The sequence below is a fragment of the Callithrix jacchus genome, chromosome 1 (assembly GCF_049354715.1).
Source record: "Callithrix jacchus isolate 240 chromosome 1, calJac240_pri, whole genome shotgun sequence".
NCBI classification, from domain to species: domain Eukaryota; kingdom Metazoa; phylum Chordata; class Mammalia; order Primates; family Cebidae; genus Callithrix; species Callithrix jacchus.
Window position 1 is genome coordinate 171,681,855 of NC_133502.1, and position 18,705 is coordinate 171,700,559.

The window sequence follows — 18,705 nt, forward strand, 5'->3', positions numbered from 1 at the left end:
CTATCCCTCCCCACCTCCCCCTCCCACTGGCCCTCCCCTTTTCCCCCCAGTAGACCCCAGTGTTTAGTACTCCCCTTTCTGTGTCCATGTGTTCTCATTTTTCATCACCCACCTATGAGTGAGAATATGCGGTGTTTCATTTTCTGTTCTTGTGTCAGTTTGCTGAGGATGATGTTCTCCAGATTCATCCATGTCCCGTTTGCGGATTCAACGCGGGCTCCAATCCTGGGTTGTTCTCACAGCGCCATCTTGAGTCCCCTCAGGCTTGCCTTGTTTTTGATGATGTTGACAGTTTTAAGAAATACTGCTAAAGTATTTTGTAGAATGTCTCTCAAGTTAAATTTGTCTAATTTTTTCATGAAGTCATGAATTTTGAGGAGGAAGAATAGAGAGGTAAAGCGCCATTTTCATGACATCAAGGGTACATGCAATCAGTGTGATATCACTGTTGTTGACCTCGATCATCTGGCTAAGGTCATCTTTGTCAGTTTTCTCCACCATAAGATTTCTTTTCCCCACTATGTCCTATTGTACTGTACTCTTCTGAAGGAGGTCACTATGCACAGCGCACACTTAAGGAGTGGGGAGGTTTGCTCCCCTTCCTTGAAGGTATCTACATAAATTATTGGGGATTCTTCTGCATAGGACATTTCTCCCTCATTTATCCAGTTATTTATTTATATAAGTATAGACTCCTGGATATTTCTTTTATTGGTTGATTGACTGGAGACAGGGTCTTGTTCTGTCACAGAGGCTGGAATGCAACGGCATGATCGTAGCACACTGAAGCTTTTATCTCCCAGGCTTAAGTGATCCTCCCACCTCAGCCTCCTGAATAGCTGGGACTACCTGTGCTGCCATGCCTGGTTAATTTGTGTTGTTTGTTTTGTTTGTTGTGTTGTTTGTTGTTGTTTGTTTTATTTATTTATTTGTAGAGACGGGATTTTACCATGTTGCCCAGGCTCGTCTCGAACTCCTTGGTTCAAGCAGTCCTCCCACGTTGGACTTCTAAAGTGCTGAGATTACAGGTGTGAGCCACCATGCCCAGCCAGATATTTCTTTCTTTTTTTTTTCCTTGAGATGGAGTTTTGCTCTTGTCCCCCAGGCTGGAATGCAATGGCACAATCTTGGCTCACTGCAACTTCCACCTCCTGGGTTCAAGCAGTTCTTCTGCCTCAACTCCCTAAGTAGCTGGGATTACAGGCGCCTAGCCTGTAATTAGTGATGCCCAGCTAATTTTTGTATTTTTAGTAGAGATGGGTTTTGCCATGTTAGCCAGGCTGGTCTCGAACTCCTGACCTCAGGTGATCCGCCAACCTCGACCTCCCAGAGTATTGGGATTACAGGCGTGAGCTACCACACCCAGCCATTTCTTTTATACTTACATAACCCAGTTTATTTTGTTGCTCAAATTGCTCCAGCTTTAACCATTGGGAACTCTTTGAGTTGACTCCTGTGTCCCTTTGACATACCCCCATCAATGTAGGTTTGTTTTCTTTGTGGTAGGGGTGAAGGGAAGCACTTTCTTATTTTTTGCCAATACAAGATGTTCCAGGCTACCTTGTATGTTTCCTGCCCTCATCCTAGAATCAGCCATTTCTCCCAGGAGGGTTGGTTCCTTTTGTTAGTAAATGGTATTAGATATCAAAATATAGATGCTATGTATTATTGCTTCTAGGCCCTATCAACTAACAGAGCAAGCAAATGTATGTATGGTAATACCTTTTTTTTTTTTTTGGAGCCAGAATCTCACTCTTTTGCCCAGGCTGGAGTGTAGAGGCACGATCTCAGCTCACTGCAACCTCTGCCTCCTGGGTTCAAGCAGTTCTCCTGCCTCAGCCTCCTGAGTAGCTCAACTACAGGCACACGCTGCCATCCCTGGCTAATTTTTTTGTGTTTTTAGTAGAGATGGGGTTTCACCGTGCTGGCCAGGCTGGTCTGAAATTCCTGAGCTCAGGCAATCCGCTCACCTCACCCTCTCAAAGAGCTGGGATTACAGGCGTGAACAACTGCCCCTGGCCAGTAATACCTTTTAAAATGTTGACATCAGCAAATCATGCGTTTGAATAGGATGGAGTCAATAAACTTTATGTACAATTTTTTACAACTTTAGAATTCAATATTTAGTTACATATAGACTAGAAGGAGCATAGGACAAATATGCAAATGACCATTCCAAAACAGAGTAATTGCTTTAAGAGGGGCACCGATGTGATTTGTAAATTGGTACAACTTTTCTGGAGGGCAAATTAGCAGGGTCACTCACTCAAAATCCAAAAACAAAGATTATGCTGAATCTTCAGGGAAATGGAGTGACTGTGGAAACTGTCTTTTCTCCCTTAAGAATCACTGCTCTACTTTACAGCCTTGTTTATAACGAAAGGGGTAGAATGGCTGTATATCCCAAAGCTGGAGATTTTGGCAGAGTAAATTATGGCATAAGCATGTGACAGGTTACTGTTCGTTAAAAATACTGAGATAGGATGATGGCCAAATAGTATGAAAAAATAAAATATTTTATAGTTAGCAAAACAAATTTTCTAAAATCTAAACTCGTTTTATAAAAATAAATGGTTAAAACCTAAAAGGTTTTACATATGCCAACCAAATATTAGCCATAGTTAGATCTGAATGGTAAAATTCTTCTTTTTTCTTTTAGGATTATTATTACAAAAAAGCAAAAACAATTTTATTAAAATAAGAAAACAAAAAGGTTTTATTATACTAAGAAAGCCAAAAGTTAGGGTTTTTTTTCCTTTTAATATGCCATAAAGTAGATCATTAATTTCAGGTTATGTTTGAGGAAGAGATTTGGATTTTAGCATGATGTGTTAATTCTCAGTATTTGTTTAGTGAATAAATTTAAGAAGTGCTGATATTTTAGAGTATAATTTTAAATAGAATTACTTCCAACAATGCCCAAATTCTGCCATGCCAGTCACCCCCTTTAAGTTTTCAAAGAAATATGAATACAAAGAATTGTGACAAGTGGAAAACAAGGTTTAATTTGTTAAATGGGAGCCACCAGCAGCACATTGAACTGGAATATATAATCTGGGCTTAAAAGCCTTTCTCTTCCTTTTTATTTTTTATTTTTGAGATGGAGTCTTGCTCTCTTGCCCAGGCTGGAGTGCAGTAGTGTGATCTTGGTTCACTGTCACCTCTGCCTCCCAGGTTCAAGTGATTCTCCTGTCTTAGCCTCCCGAGTACGAGATTCCAGATGTGCACCACCACACCCAGCTAATTTTTGTATTTTTAGTAGAGACACAGTTTCACTCTGTTGATCAGGCTGGTCTTGAACTTCTGACCTCATGATCTGCCCACCTTGGCCTCTCAAAGTGCTGGGATTACAGGCATGAGCCACTGTGCCTAGCCAGGCCTTCCTCTTCCTAATGCTCCAGTCTTCCCCCACCAAGCCCCAGATCCTCAGGATATTGCAGCATGCATTTCAGAGACAGCAAAATGTCCTGGGTGCCTTTTTCAGCCTTGACTCTACTTACTATATGGTTCAGCTGGTACTCTGAAATCAGAGTTGTGTTCACTCTACTTGTGAAATAGTCAGTATGGAGAAGGAGGCATAATAATGACCCATAAAAGTTTATGACCAGCAAAAAGATCTGATTGACCGATGCTTTTCAGAAAAATTAATTGGACATGGTTGTGCTGGTAGAAGTAAAGAGATAAAAGAAGGTCAGTATTATGGTCTAAATGTTTATGTCCCCCCAAAATTCATATGTTAAAACCTAATCACTAATGTGATGCTGTTAGGAGATGGGGACTTTGGGAGGTGATTAAGTCATGAGGGCTAAGTCCTTATGCATGGGATTTAAAGAAGAACTACCCTGCCCCATATGAGAACACAATAAGCAGATGCCACTTATAAGCCATAAAGTGAGCCTTCACCAAACACTGAATTTGTCAGCATCTTGATCTTGGAATTTCCAGCCTCCAGAACTGTTAAAAAAATTCCTGTTGTTTATAAGCCACCCAGTTTGTAACACTTTGTTAGAGTAGCCTGAAGCGACTAAGACAATCATTTAGGCTCTTACATTAGTCTTGGTAAGGTGAAGCATGGGTCTGCCTTTGGGTGCAGTAGAAGTGGACCGGAAAAGACATAATCCAGACGCTGCAGAGAGAAGATCTCCAGATCAATGATCATTCATGGCAGCTAGTATCAGAAACAAGGTGGTAAAACCTGCTGCCATTGGTGAGGGGAGGTAGGGAATGTGAGATTACAGTTTTTGTGAGTGTAGTATAATTTACATATAATAAACATACACCTTAAGTGTTCATTTTGATGAGTTTTGACAATTTTGTTTGTGTAAACATCAATCAAAGAAAATGTATACATTTCTGTCATCTCAGAAAGTTCCCTAATGCCTCTTTTCAGTTGATTTTCCACCCACCCCCAGGTAAACATTTTGATTTCTGTTACCGTGGGCTTTGCTCAACATAATGTTTTTGCGATGTGTTTGTGTTGTTTTGTGTATCAGAGGTTCATTTTTATTGCTGGGTAGTATTCCATTAGATAGATACACCATAATTTATCATTTTTTTCTGTTGATAGACATTTGAGGTTTCTAGTTAGGCTATTGCAAATTAGGCTATTAGGAATAGAATTGCTGGGTCATGGTAGTTAGATATATATTTATCTTTGTGGGAAACTGCCATGTACTTTACCAAAGTGGTTATATTATTTACACACCCATTAGCAACCATTGAGAGTTCCAGTAATTTCATATCCTCACCAACATTTGGTATTTTTACTTTAGCCAGTCTCATGTGTGTCAGTGTATGTGTTTATAATCTGTGAGCTGTATCTACTGTTTGTGTTGCTGCTTGAAATGCCAGGTACTGTATACCACTACATTTACAGTGTTTTATTTAAACCTTTACTACACTGTATATAGAGGAATATACAGATTTTTGCAAAATGCAGCAAACATTTTTAACATTCGTTATTATGTAAAAAAAAAAAGTACAAATGTTCAAAGAGATGCACATTTCAAATTATAGCAGGTTGTGACAGTTTCTGAGAGCAAAGCATGTATAAAATTAATCAATAACATGTTAGTATATTTAAAATAATAACAAAAATCTTCTCTCTGGTCATGTTGACCATTACAAATTACTGTGTTGTAGTATACTTATAACAAGGGTTAACAAACTACCACCTCAGGGCCAAGTTCAGTTTACCTCTCATTTTTGTTTGTTCGTATGTTGTTGTTGTTGTTGTTGTTCTTTGAGACAGGCTGTCTCTCTTACCGCCCAGACTGGAGCACAGTGGCAAGGTCTTAGCTCACTGCAACCTCCACCTCCTGGACTCAAGGGATCCTCCTGCCTCAGCCTTCCAAATAGCTAAGACAAGTGTATGCTACCACGCTGGCTAATTTTTGTATTTTTGTAGAGATGAGATTTTGTCAAGTTGCCCAGGCTGATCTCAATCCCCTGGCCTCAAGTGATCCACTTGTTTCGGCCTCCCAGAGTGCTAGGATTACAGGAATGAACTACTGTGTCTGGCCTTCTCTTGCTTTTATAAATAAAGTTTTGTTAGGACACAAAACTTTATGTCTGTTTGTTTATTTACATATTGTCTATGGCTGCTCTGCAAGGGGAGAGTTGAATAACTGCAGCACTGAATGGCTTGCAAAGTGAAAAATTTTTACCTGACCCTTTATAGGAAAGTTTTTAAGATGTCAATACTGCACAATTCTATTGCATTTTCGTTTTCTTCTGGAGATTACAGGTCTTTTTCTTGGGATAAATGAATTAGCCAAAACACAAAACTAGTTGATTAAAAAAAAAAAAAACTCACCTCTGCTATAACAGCAGTAATTTTCAGAACATAACAACTGACACTTCTGCCATTCATTCCCTGTTCTTTTAAAGTTTCCATCTATGCACTCTTACCTTAAGTACATTTGTAAAAGCTTGTCTGTTAAGCCATTTTATTAACTACAGCATCCTTGAGAGGATGTATTTGGTTGACTTGATCAGTTTGGTCATGAATGGTGTTATCTAATGGTGTTGCATTGGCAGCCTGTCTACATCAGTTACATTTATGTTTAACACCTTAGAAATAAAAAGAATATGGCCGGGCACAATAGCTGATGCCTGTAATCCCAGCACTTTGGGAGGCCAACGTGGGCGGATCGCCTGAGATCAGGAGTTTGAGACCAGCCTGACCAACATAGAGAAGCCCTGTCTCTACTAAAAATACAAAAATTAGGCAGGCGTGCGTGGTGGTGCATGCCTGTAATCCCAGCTACTCGGGAGGCTGAGGCAGGAGAATCGCTTGAACCCAGGAGGCGGAGGTTGCAGTGAGCAACAAGAGCAAAACTCTGTCTCAAAAAAAATAAATAAATAAATAAAAGGAGTATATATTTGTAAAGCTTAATTTTATAAGCACTTGCTTTGGATGTTTTCCAAAAGCTCTTTGCTGTATTCTCTTAGGAGATCATCCATAATGTTGCTGTTTTATTTTCAGAACCTTTTCAAATTTAATGTCATTCTGATAGGATCTTAATACATTCATCATTATTAGGATTTCTGCATCATTTTTGTATGGCGTGGCCTCCAGCAAGTCAAATGAATTTATTCCAAGTTCTTCAGCATATTTCCTACAGCCAAATATTTTAAGCAAATTATTCACATGGAACTCTTCAATTTATTATCATTCTTGAAGACATCAAAAATTGAGTGAATTTTCAAACTGACCTTTTCTTAAGGGCATATTTTGCCCATTCATTCCCTCATAATTCTATAATTAATGGATAAGGGATGGCAGATTGATAAGAACTGGCTCAGTTATGAAGAGTATTTTCAGTTTTTTTTTTTACATCCTATATGCAGTTGAATTTCCAAATCTCATCTCTCTCTCTCTCTTTCTTTTTTTAATTGAGACAGATCTCGCTGTGTTGCCCAGGTTGCAGTGGAGTGGTGCGATGTCGGCTCACTACTACCTGTGCCTCCCGGGCTAAAGCGATTCTCGCACCTCAGCTTTTTGAATAGCTGGGATTAAGGTGCACACCACCACACCTGGCTAATTTTTGTATTTTTAGTAGAGATGGGGTTTCACCATGTTGCCAGGCTGGTCTCAAACTCCTAGACTCAAGTGATCCACCCACCTCAGCCTCTCAAAGTGCTGATTTTACAGGTGTGAGCCACCGTGCCTGGCCCAAATCTCATATCTCTAATAACTGTATCCTTTTTTAGGTTGTCATCTCCATCATCAGTGTGATATGATTGATAAAACTGGTGTAAAATATTTTGAAGGTTTCCACATTCCTCTCAATTCTCAGTTTAATTTTCTAGCCTTCTGGTTGTCTTAAACCACAGTCTGTCGTTCTTAGCATCTTTTAGAGCTTCTGTTGTTATTTTATAGAATTCCTAAATTCATCTGGTTCACTCTGGATTGTTTCCAGTTTTGGCTTTTAAGAATAAAGCTACTGTGAACATTTTAGTTTAAGTCTTTTCATGCATTTATATTTTCAGTTCTCTTTGGTAAAATACCTAGCAATGGAATCACTGGGTTGTACGTTAAGTATATGCTTACTATTGTAAGAACTGCCAAACTGTTTCCAAGGTGTTTATACCATTTTGCATTGAATGGGAGTTCAGTTGTTTCTTATCCTTTGCCAACACTTCTAATTTTAGCATTTTCTAGGTATATAGTGCAATCTCATTGTGGTTTTAATTTGTTGCCCTGAGGACTAGTAATGTTGACATCTTTTCAAGTGCTTATTTGCTATGTGTTATATCTTCCTTAGTGAACCGTCTGTTCAATCTTTTATACTCACCCACTTTTTAAAAAATTGGTCATCTGTCTCATTAATTTTGAGAGTTACATAGTCTGGATACAACTCTAACTTTATCATCAGATAGGTTTTGTAGGTAGGTATTGTGTCCTGGCCTATGACTTTTCATATTTTAAACAATTTTTTCAATAGTAAGATTTTAAAATTTTGATGAAGTGTCCAGCTTGTCATTTGTTTATGATTCATGTTTTATAGGGACCCCTCTTCTAACTCTTTAGTTCTCTGTTCAGCTTATTCCTCACTAGCACTCTACCCTACCATTCTAGCTTCCTTACCCTCCCCAAAATCTGTGTGTGCACTTGCTCTCTGTCTTTCTCTCTCTCCCTCTTTGTCTATCCCCACTTCCCACTTATTGGAGATACCTTCATCTCCCAGTTCTAATTCAGTCTGGAAGCTGCCACCATGTAATTAGCTGCTGTAGTCTTAGCTCTCCCTTGGATTTTTTCCTTTTGTCGAAGAGCACCACAGTCCTGAACTGCCATTAACTGTTCAGACTGTGTTAATAACTCTAAGTAACATACGCCACTAAAGTTCTTTGAAAAGCAGTTTGGCAGTGTCCTTGAAGGTAGAAATAGTTTTCTGTTTAAGAAAGAGCATTGGCTTTAAAGTTAGTTCAGATCCCACAACTATAAAATATTCATGGCCCTGGGAACATGATTGCCCAAAAGGCTAGACAAATTATTGGACAAGAGAAGAACATCACTTTCATTTTTCATCTTAAAACAGAGGAATCACGTTATAGTATGCTGATCATGATGCATTCTTACCAAGGATAATCAACTCTATTGTATTAGCTATGAAGACACTGCATTGTTACAGTAGAAGGCCAGGTTTCTGTGTTCTAGTTCTTTACTATGTCACCAAATGAAACTTAACAAGGGGAGAATATTAGAAATAGCTGGGTGCTTGGTATATTTTACAAAGGTTTGTTGACATTATTGACATTTGTTCAGTTTTAGTTAACCATCATAGAAGAGGAAACAGTTTTTGTCCATTGGAAAAAGTGAAGAATATTTTCCCATAGCCTGTTTGAATTCCTTGGCATTTGGTGGTCTTGTTTCATACTGAGTAGATTGCTTTGTACATTGTTATGCCATTTGCCCCTAGGACAAACCCCAATTAAGTAACTACTCTTTTTCATTTGAAAACTGGCATATGGGCTTCATTCCAAAGCATCAATTAAAGCAGCAGTTTTTCTATTGGGAGCATTTTACCTTCTCCTTTTGTGATTAGTTTGAGTATTTTCCTATGGGAAATACATTTTGAATAGCACATTTTCCATCTTACAATAGAAGGGTCACCAGCTGCACTTCTTTGCAGTAAGGGTGGAGTGTAATATGGAAGTGTATAGAGTGAAATAGGTTGCTTTTCTTTCATCTTTTTCCCTCTTTACATTTGCTTTTGCTTGAGTGGTTGGTCCCTGAAGAGGCAGTAACTATCTATGGGCATACGTATGTGTGTATATATGTCCTTGCAACATTTAAAGCGTGTGAACGAGAAGACCTTGTATAAACCTGAATAAGAATTTACTTGATTAACCTAACTAAACCCTCTCTTTCCTTATGTTTCCACAGGAGTCTCCCCAGGACAGTGCTATTACCCGGGATATTAACCGAACATTCCCAGCCCATGACTACTTTAAGGACACAGGAGGAGATGGACAAGATTCCTTATATAAAATATGCAAGGTATTTCATGTCAAAAAAAAAAAGACTCAATTTGGAGTGGTGGTTCTGCTTTGAAATTATGAAGGCAACTATAAAGTGTAATTTGTATTTGATATTCAAGAATTCAAAAAAGGAGAGAAAAGATATTGCAAAGTCAAATGTGAGAATACAATTTTAGATTCACTAAAGAATAGAAAATAATGAGATATTTCTAATTATTTTCTTTTTTTTATGATTCATGTCTTACAGGGACCCCTCTTCTAACTCTTCAGTTCTCGGTTCAGCTTATTCCTCACTAGCAGTCTACCCTCTTGGTTATGGGCTCACTCTCATGACTTCACTGGCTTCATCATATTATCTCATACAACCTGCCCCTAAATCAGAGACCTTTCTCTGGGTGCTCGCTTGGTAGTTTTGCTAGCTCTACTCCATCTCCCTTAGTGATCCCTTTACCCCCAAAGCTTCAGCTATCACCACTGTACAGATGTTCCCAAATCTACATTAACTTAACTCAAGGTCTAAATATCCAGGGGGCAATTAGTCTCCATGTAAATGTCTGTCAAGTATATCAAATGTATGGGTTTAAAAATAGAGTTCATTTAAAAACATGGTTATTTATGAAAAATTTCAAACATAAACATTAATTAGTATAATGATTAGTATAATTGGTAAGTACAGTTAATAACCCCCACCCTAATTCAGTAGTTAACAACATATTGTCACAGTTCCTTCATCTGTCTCTCTTTTTTTTTCCCTGAAGTACTTTAAAACAAATCTGAGACATCCAGATCCTACATCTCTAAAAAACAAGATTATTACCCATCTTTAACAATTAGTAGCTACTTCATATTCAAATATCCTTACGTGTCTTTATACGGTTGGTTAGAATCGAGATCCAACAAGGGCCGGGCGCGGTGGCTCACGCCTGTAATCCCAGCACTTTGGGAGGCCGAGACGGGTGGATCACAAGGTCAAGAGATTGAGAACATCCAGGTCAACATGGTGAAACCCCGTCTCTACTAAAAATACAAAAAATTAGCTGGGCATGGTGGCGCGTGCCTGTAATCCCAGCTACTCGGGAGGCTGAGGCAGGAGAATTGCCTGAGCCCAGGAGGCAGAGGTTGCGGTGAGCCGAGATTGCGCCATTGCACTCCAGCCTGGGTAACAAGAGCGAAACTCCGTCTCAAAAAAAAAAGATCCAACAAGACCCACATTACATTAAGTTGTATCTTTTTAAATTAAACATAGTCCTCCTTTTCACCCATACCCTTTTCCTGCTGGAGACAGTTATTTCTGTTACTTTTCAGTCCTGTCTTTGTCTAGGTTGAGTTAGATATGACTGATGTCTCTCTCAGTTTCATTCTCTCTTCACTGCCCTGGTACAAGCCAGTATCTTACGTTGCTGGCACTTTTACAAAAACTGCTCTGCCTTTGGGTTCTAGCCTATTTATTCTTTGCTCCTTGCTTAATGCAGAATTAGATCATTTTGGTGGCCTTCACAGAAGTCTTTATAACTGCTACTTTATAACCCATGGAATTAAATGAAAACTCCTTAGTTCATGTCCCTAGATTTCTTAGCTTAGTGTTGAAGATATTTTATAATATATTGAATTACCTCTTATTGCTGCTTCTCCAAATATTTTATGCATTAACTACATTGAACTTCTCACTGTGCTCTGGTTGATTCACTTGTCTGACTTCCCTACTGAACTGTGACGTCTTCAAGGGCAGGGGTCATTTCTTAGATATGGTAGCATCTGTAACGCTTGCACAGTGCTTGGTCTATAGTAGGTGTTCATTAAGTATTGATGAATTAGTGAAATGTCTTTTCTTCCCCAGATTTCATTACAGCCAACATGAAACTTTCACTCAAAACGCTTTCCAAATGTATGATATTTCATACGTATATGATTCCTTTAGTATCTTCCATCAGCCTTAAAAATATGTTCCCCTCCATTTTCTACCTATAGAAATTCACTGCATTTTTTGTCATTATTAATATATAATTGGTGAAGCTCTTTGATGAGCATGTTAAATGAGAGGACTAAATCAGAATAATACAATCAACTCTGTGATACTAATACTAGGCTTGTTCTCATATTACAAATAAAGTAAGTTACGTGCTCAAGATCCTTATTTAGGCCAGGTGCAGTGGCTCATGCCTGTAATTCCAGCACTTTGAGATGCTGAGGTGGGTGGATGACTTGGGGTAAGGAGTTAAGAGACCAGCCTGGTGAAACCCCATCTCTACTAAAAATACAAAATTTAGCTGGGTGTGGTGGTGGGCGCCTGTAATCCCAGCTACTTGGGAGGCTGATACAGGAGAATCGCTTAAACATGAGAGGCAGAGGTTGCAGAGATCTGAGATCATGCTACTGCACTCCAGCTCAGGTGACAGAGTGAGACTCCGTCTCACAAAAAAAAAGACATTAGCAATTTCGACATTAGCAGTTGTGGGATTTTAGCCTGACTCTGACTTAATTCTAAAGCCTCTGTTGTTTTGTAACTGATAAACTATTGATGGATATCTTCAAAGTCATTGTCTGTTTTCCAAAGAGCTGTGTTCGCATATATTATTACTTATTTTTAACACAGTGTTAATACTGGCATTAACATTTGTTAATTGTTACTAATTTGGTAGAAAAGTGGTGCATTGTTGTATTATAAACTGATCATTTCTAAAGCCCTCTTTGCACATCTTGTCTCTGGAAAAGTATGTATGTTTCTCATTGGGTAGCCTTATCAGATAAGCTGTGATGAAATGCGCATGGTATAATAAGATTACATTGAATTCTATGCAAATTTATGAATATATGATCATAATATATCTATTTTTTAAAGCTATAGTTTCACCAGAAACTAGTGATAAAACTTGATTGCATATTAACTTGACTAGCATCTGATGTGTAGTGGCATCATATTTTGCTAACAGATATATATTCTAAACATACCCAATTCTAAGTTGCTTTCTTGAGTCACAGAGGAACCTTGGCACAAAAAATAGGTGAAAAACAAAGGGAGTTTCCTAAGAAATAAATTTGTCAAACAAGGAATAGCATCTTGAAACTATAGGAATTTCCCATTCTACCACATTTACATGAGAACTACAAATATTAGTCAAAAAACAGAACTCTGAAAAATAACTAAAAAACCAAAGAGTAAACCGTGAAGAATGTTAGATGTCAATGTTCTATTCAAAGTGATGTTCAGAGGAGATGGGTAGTAATCATTTGCTGCCAAGAAAAATAAAAGTAAGAATTCCAGAGGAACCCACAAATGGTTTCAGAGTCATCTCACTTATCAGAAAAGTTATTACTGGTGTTGCAGAAAGAATTATATTTTGGTGTCTTTGCCAAAAGAGCTTTTCCCAGAAAGAAAAATTAGTAAAATTGACAATGTTTAGTGAGTGCATGCTATATATGAGGTGCTGGCTAGATTGAATGGGACATCACTGTGTCCCTCACAAAGCCTACCATCTGGCAGGGAAGATGGACATTTAAAATGCAATGAGGGGCCAGGCTTGGTGGCTCACACCTATAATTGTAGCTCTTCGAGAGTCTGAGGCAGGAGGATCACTTGAGTTCAGGAGTTTGAGACCAGCCTAGGCAACATGGTGAGACCCTATCTCTAAGTGCAATGTGGGCCAGGCACATTGTCTCACACCTGTAATCCCAGCACTTTGGGAGGCCAAGGCAGGAGAATAGCCTGAGCCCAGGGGTTAGAGACCAGCCTGGGCAACATAATTGAGATTCCATCTCTATAAAAAAAGTTTTGAAAATTAGCCAGGCATGGTGTACATGCCTGTGGTCCCAGCTCCCTACTCAGGAGGCTGATGGGGCAGGATCCCTTGAGCCCAGGAGATTAAGGCTGCAGTGAGCTGTGATTGTACCACTGCACTCCAGCCTGAGCAACAGAACAAGACCCTGTCTCTTAAAATAAAATAAAATGCAGCATGGTAATAATACAATAATAACCATGCATGTGTAGCAGGTGCCATAGAGGCAGAGAAGAGAGGGATTTATTCTGGGGGAATTGATACAAGCTTGGTGACTGAAGGAAGAGTGCATGTTTCAGGCAGAGAGCGGGAAAGGACATCCCAAGTAGAGGGAACAGCTTGAACAACAACAAGGAAACACGAAAACTTTTTTTAGTGCAGGAGTGGTTTTTACTTAATCTTCCCTTCTCCTTCATCACAGGAGATGGAATGGTGATAGCTGAATTCATTTTAGGATTGGAGAGAAGTATTGGCATCATTTATTGTGTGTCAAAATGCTGCCCTAGAGTAGGTAGCATCCTCCTGGGTTCCATATTCAAGTGGCCACATTCATTCACATTTCCTGTATGTGTGTGTGTGTTCTTTTTTTTTCCAGGCTTATTCTGTGTATGATGAAGAGATTGGCTATTGCCAGGGCCAGTCATTTCTTGCTGCTGTGCTCCTTCTCCATGTGAGTAATTAGGTCTCTGTTACCACTTAACACAGCCTGCCTCAGCTTATGCTAACCTTAGGCTTGAGCATGATTCTATATTGGGTTTGGACAGACTCTTAGGCATGAATTTTACCTCCTATAGCTGGAAACTTTTTCCTTAAATTAACTTAATGTTGTGGAGGAGATGTATGATGAAAATAAACGGCAGTGTTGAAAACTAATACAAGGGTAGACTTCCTTTTTATTACTAGGATGATGGGATAGACTGATGTTGGTTGAACCCTTGGGGACATTTTATCTTCTCTAAAGTAGCCACTGTCATTAATACTTGCTTTGAGATTTATGTATTGGGTTAGGAGGAACGCAGAAAGTTTGGCTTTCTTTTAGTGCCATTTTATTCATTCACTCAGCAAACACCTTTCCCCCCACCTTTTTTATTTTCTTTCAACTCCACAGAAAACTCTAAACAGTGTTAAGACGAATAGTCTTTATTTAATTTACCAATTGATATTTTTCCACACTGCTTATTTTATTTTTCTCCTTCTACATTTCTCTTTTTCTCTTTTCTCCATACATGCACACAAACACATACTTTCATTTTTACTTAAAAAAAATTGTTTTAAGTAAATAACAATTAGACTCCTAAATACTTGATCCTACATATGCTTTCTGGGAGCAACGGAATTGTGTATCATAACCATAATATAATACCATGATCACATCCAAGAAATTCCACATTGATTCAGTAATGTCTAATACACAATACATATTCAATTTTCTCCCAATTGTCTACTCCAGAGAGTAGCTTTTTTTTTCTAATCAAGATCTAATGAAGATTCAGATATTGAATTATTTCTCTTTATTCTTTTAATCTATATTACTCATTTGCCGTTTTTATTTCATGCCATTGATAGTTTTGAAAAATTCAGACAAATTGTCATATAAAATGCCCCACATTCTGGATTTGTCTTATTTTCTTATGATTCAGTTTAAAATGCTTGGCAAGAATAACACATGGGGGATGTCAGCAAAGAGTTTTGGGTACCTGTTGTGAACTGTACTGTACTGAAGATCAGAGGTAAATAAAGGCATGGTCTCAATCTTCATGGATACAGAGCTGGTGAATCCAACTAACTGTAAACAATCACACAAGCATATAATTTGTTACTTTCATTGGTACTATGAAGGTATAATAAAAAGATTGGTGTAAGATTGTAGTAACAAGGGAGTCTTATCTAGATTAAAGACTTCTCGGGGAAGTGGCTATTAAGGGGCAACCTGGAAAATGATAAGGGATATAATTTTCTTTTATTCTTTCTGTGGTGTTTAACTTTTTAAAATGTTGTTATAAAAATAATAGATCTGTTTGAAAAGCAAGGGAGTAGAGAGTAGAGTGTTAATGGCAAAGTGAATAGTACAGTATATAGAAGTCCTAAATTGGAGAAACACTTGTTGTATGGGCAGAACAAAAGGAAGACAGTGTCACTGGAGTATCCTGAGTGATTGAGATTAGAGGAGAGATGTAGGGAGAGCTTTGGAGCCAGGTAAGAAGTCTGAATATTGCTTCTCTAAGTGTATTAGGCCATTTTCTGTAGATTGCAGTACAAGTTTGAGTATCCCATCTCTGAAATGCTTGGGACTGAAAGTGTTGTGGATTTTGGATTTTTGAATATTTGCATTAAACTGGCTGAGCATCCCAAATCCAAAAATCCAAAGTGTTCCAATGAGCATTTAAATACTTTTAGCATCATGTCAGTGCTTAGAAAGTTTCAGATTTTGGAGCATTTTGTATATTCGGGTATGGGTTGCTCAACCTGAACAAGTAAAACAAAAATACTTTGGTGTTTCTTATCTGAACCCAGCTTGTTGCTATTGGTAGTATGTAAAAATATGATAAAGCTGTGACATGAGTAAAGAGTTTGAGTTTCTATTTTGTTCTGTTGTTTTAATGAGATTTTATATCTCAAAGTCCCACAAGCCTGGGTGGTTTATCTTTATTCTCACCTTCAGTTCAAGGACATTTATCCCCTAAAAAAGTTTCCCAATCAGACCCTCTGTGTCTTGCTACAGTGTTATAAATGTTTGTTCTAGAGTGAGAGGAGATGGGCTACCTGCCATCAGAATCACTGCTATGGGTTGGCCACATCTTCTTGCGTGTGGCAAAGTGAAGTTGCCTTCCATGACAAAGACTTCAAAGATCTGGGCTTTTGCCCCAAATACTCCTAACTTTCCAGTAATGATCTGCTGTGCTTTTCTCACTCATTACTTAATCTGAGTTGCTCTTTAGTTCTGCTTTATTCTCAGTGATTTCTGTGCTCAGCCCGCCTCCATCATCTTGTTCCACAGAAGCCTGCCCACCTTCTTGACTTTTTTGAAGGCTTGCTACATTCACACCAATCCTTAAATAACATTTACAGTGCTTCTTTTTTGAAAATATCTTGCCAGGTTCTCAGGGAAATAGTTTTCCATAAAACTATGGAAAATGTAGGTATTATTATAAATGAATAGCAATGTAAATAGAAGTGAAGAAGGATTTTGTAGTACTTTAAGCATTACTGCAAGGCTTAGAATATGTAAGATTCTTCTATAATAAACTATGTTTTTAACAGTGAGGAAGAAAAACAATTTTGCTAGAATGAAATAGCAGCTAAGGAAGGAAAAATGGTTAAAGAGAGATCCCAGGATTTGGGAAAGATGACACCTACACTGTGTATCTGCCTATTTCTGCTCAGTTCAAATTCTGCCCTCCCTACAAAGTCTGTTTCTGACTGCCTTAGGCAGACACAGGCCTTCCTCTTCTTGTGTTATCGCTGATACCTAATTCGTATTACAATTATTTTAATCCTGGTTGTGTGGGAGACTCCTTGAGGACAAGAACCATGCTGACAAAGAGAAGTCATTAACTATTCCTTGTCTAAGTGAATAAATGTTTTAAACACAACCTTAAGTCTGAGTTTCTGCATAGCACTAAATTTTCTGGTAATACAGTAGAAAGCTGGATTTAATATACTGAGAAAACTTTTGTATGTTTATGATTCCCCAATACCCCTCTACCCACCCAACCACTTGCCTATCTGTTACAGATGCCTGAAGAACAGGCATTCAGTGTCCTGGTCAAGATCATGTTTGACTATGGACTCAGAGAACTTTTCAAGCAAAACTTTGAAGATTTGCATTGCAAATTTTACCAGTTGGAGCGCCTCATGCAGGTAAAAAGAGAAATCAGCTTGTGTTTGATAAAAAGAGTACAGGACTAAGGAGCACCAAATTGAGGAAATGGTGCCAGGGAGCAGTGGTAATTGCCTTAGCCATCCCTGGATAAGGATAGGTTTTATTTTTATTATTTCTCACTATGTGATTACGATGCAAAGCTTAACAGAGTGTTAAGCTTTCACACCTGTTGGATGTGAGCTGATAAACACCCAAAAGATCAGATGATTTTGTAGGGGCCTTTTCCACAGCTAACTCAGTCAAGAAGTACTCCCCATGGCTTTGAAGCTGACTGGTTAGGAATCTCATAACAAAAGTGAAAACAAACTTTCCCAAATGTTTTATAGCTTGGAAAGAAAAATTGACTTTCCAAATACTTGTCACCATTTTGGGGATTCCTGTTTCTTTAGAACTAGTTTGTGGTCTGGAAAAAAGAGTTGAGTGCCAGCTTAATACCAGATGATAAGTATTCTGAGCACTTTGGAGATTTTTAGAAAAACACAAATATTTTACTTTTTTGGCCTATTCCTGGTAGATTTATGAGCTTCCTTAGTAGGAATTGAACAGATGCATATGTGCCCAAAACTAATTAGTTTACTGTTTCAGGAATACATTCCTGACCTATACAACCACTTCCTGGATATAAGCCTTGAAGCACACATGTATGCCTCCCAGTGGTTTCTTACTCTTTTCACTGCAAAATTCCCTCTCTACATGGTCTTCCATATCATCGACCTGCTTTTATGTGAGGTATGTATCAGGGGCCACAACACGTTGGCTTTGTTTACAGTGTATTTAAAGAGAACAAATTCTGTTCTGAGTGTCAGTTCTGTCAAAACCGAATTGATCTCTTCAGTTATTTTATTTTAGTACTAAGAAATCTAGGTTTAAGTGACTTTTCCTTGGACGAAAGCTAATGATCGTATTTGTTAAAGGTATACTCTGATATGAAAAGATATACTGAATTAGACATTTGTATTAGTTCATTTTAGGTTTGGCTATATTGAATGAAAAAACCCAAAATAACAGTGATCTTAAAAAATAGCTTTTTTCTCTCTTGTGAAAAGTCAGAATGTTGGCAGTAACGTTTCTTTCCTACACTCTGGCTGTTAGCTGTATGGAGGAGTAGAACACCAACCATTATATCTATATTCATGCCAGGAGGATTAGAGGACTAGAGGTACATCCTCTAGTTTTCTTTTTCTTTGTTTGAAACGGAGTTTAGCTCTTGTTGCCCAGGCTGGAGTGCAGTGTCGCAATCTCAGCTCACCACAACCTTCACCTCCTGGGTTCAAGTGATTCTCATGTTCAAGCAAATCTCAGCTCACCACAGTCTTCACCTCCTGGGTTCAGCCTCCTGATTAGCTGGGACTGCAGGCATCTGCCACCACACCTGGCTAATTTTGTATATATTTTTTTTATTTATTTATTTTTTTTTTAAAGAGACGGGGTCTCATTCGATCCCACTACTGATCAGCAAAGCAGTTTTGACCTGCTCCATTTCCAGCCTGGGCCAGTTCACCCCTCAGGCAACCTGGTGGTCCCCCGCTCCCAGGAGGTCACCATATTGATGCCGAACTTAGT

General features: G+C 38.5%; 1 protein-coding gene across 14 annotated transcripts in view; it reads left to right on the forward strand.

Moving 5' to 3' along the window:
- Window positions 1-18,705, forward strand: part of RABGAP1 (RAB GTPase activating protein 1) — a 181,766-nt gene that overhangs the window by 130,044 nt on the left and 33,017 nt on the right. For all 14 annotated transcript variants that reach the window (XM_078375632.1, XM_035256796.3, XM_078375643.1 and 11 more), the window contains 4 exons: window positions 9,392-9,505; window positions 13,855-13,929; window positions 16,995-17,120; window positions 17,728-17,871. In XM_078375632.1, the coding sequence (XP_078231758.1) occupies window positions 9,392-9,505; window positions 13,855-13,929; window positions 16,995-17,120; window positions 17,728-17,871 (459 nt within the window). The remainder of the gene's footprint in view (window positions 1-9,391; window positions 9,506-13,854; window positions 13,930-16,994; window positions 17,121-17,727; window positions 17,872-18,705) is intronic.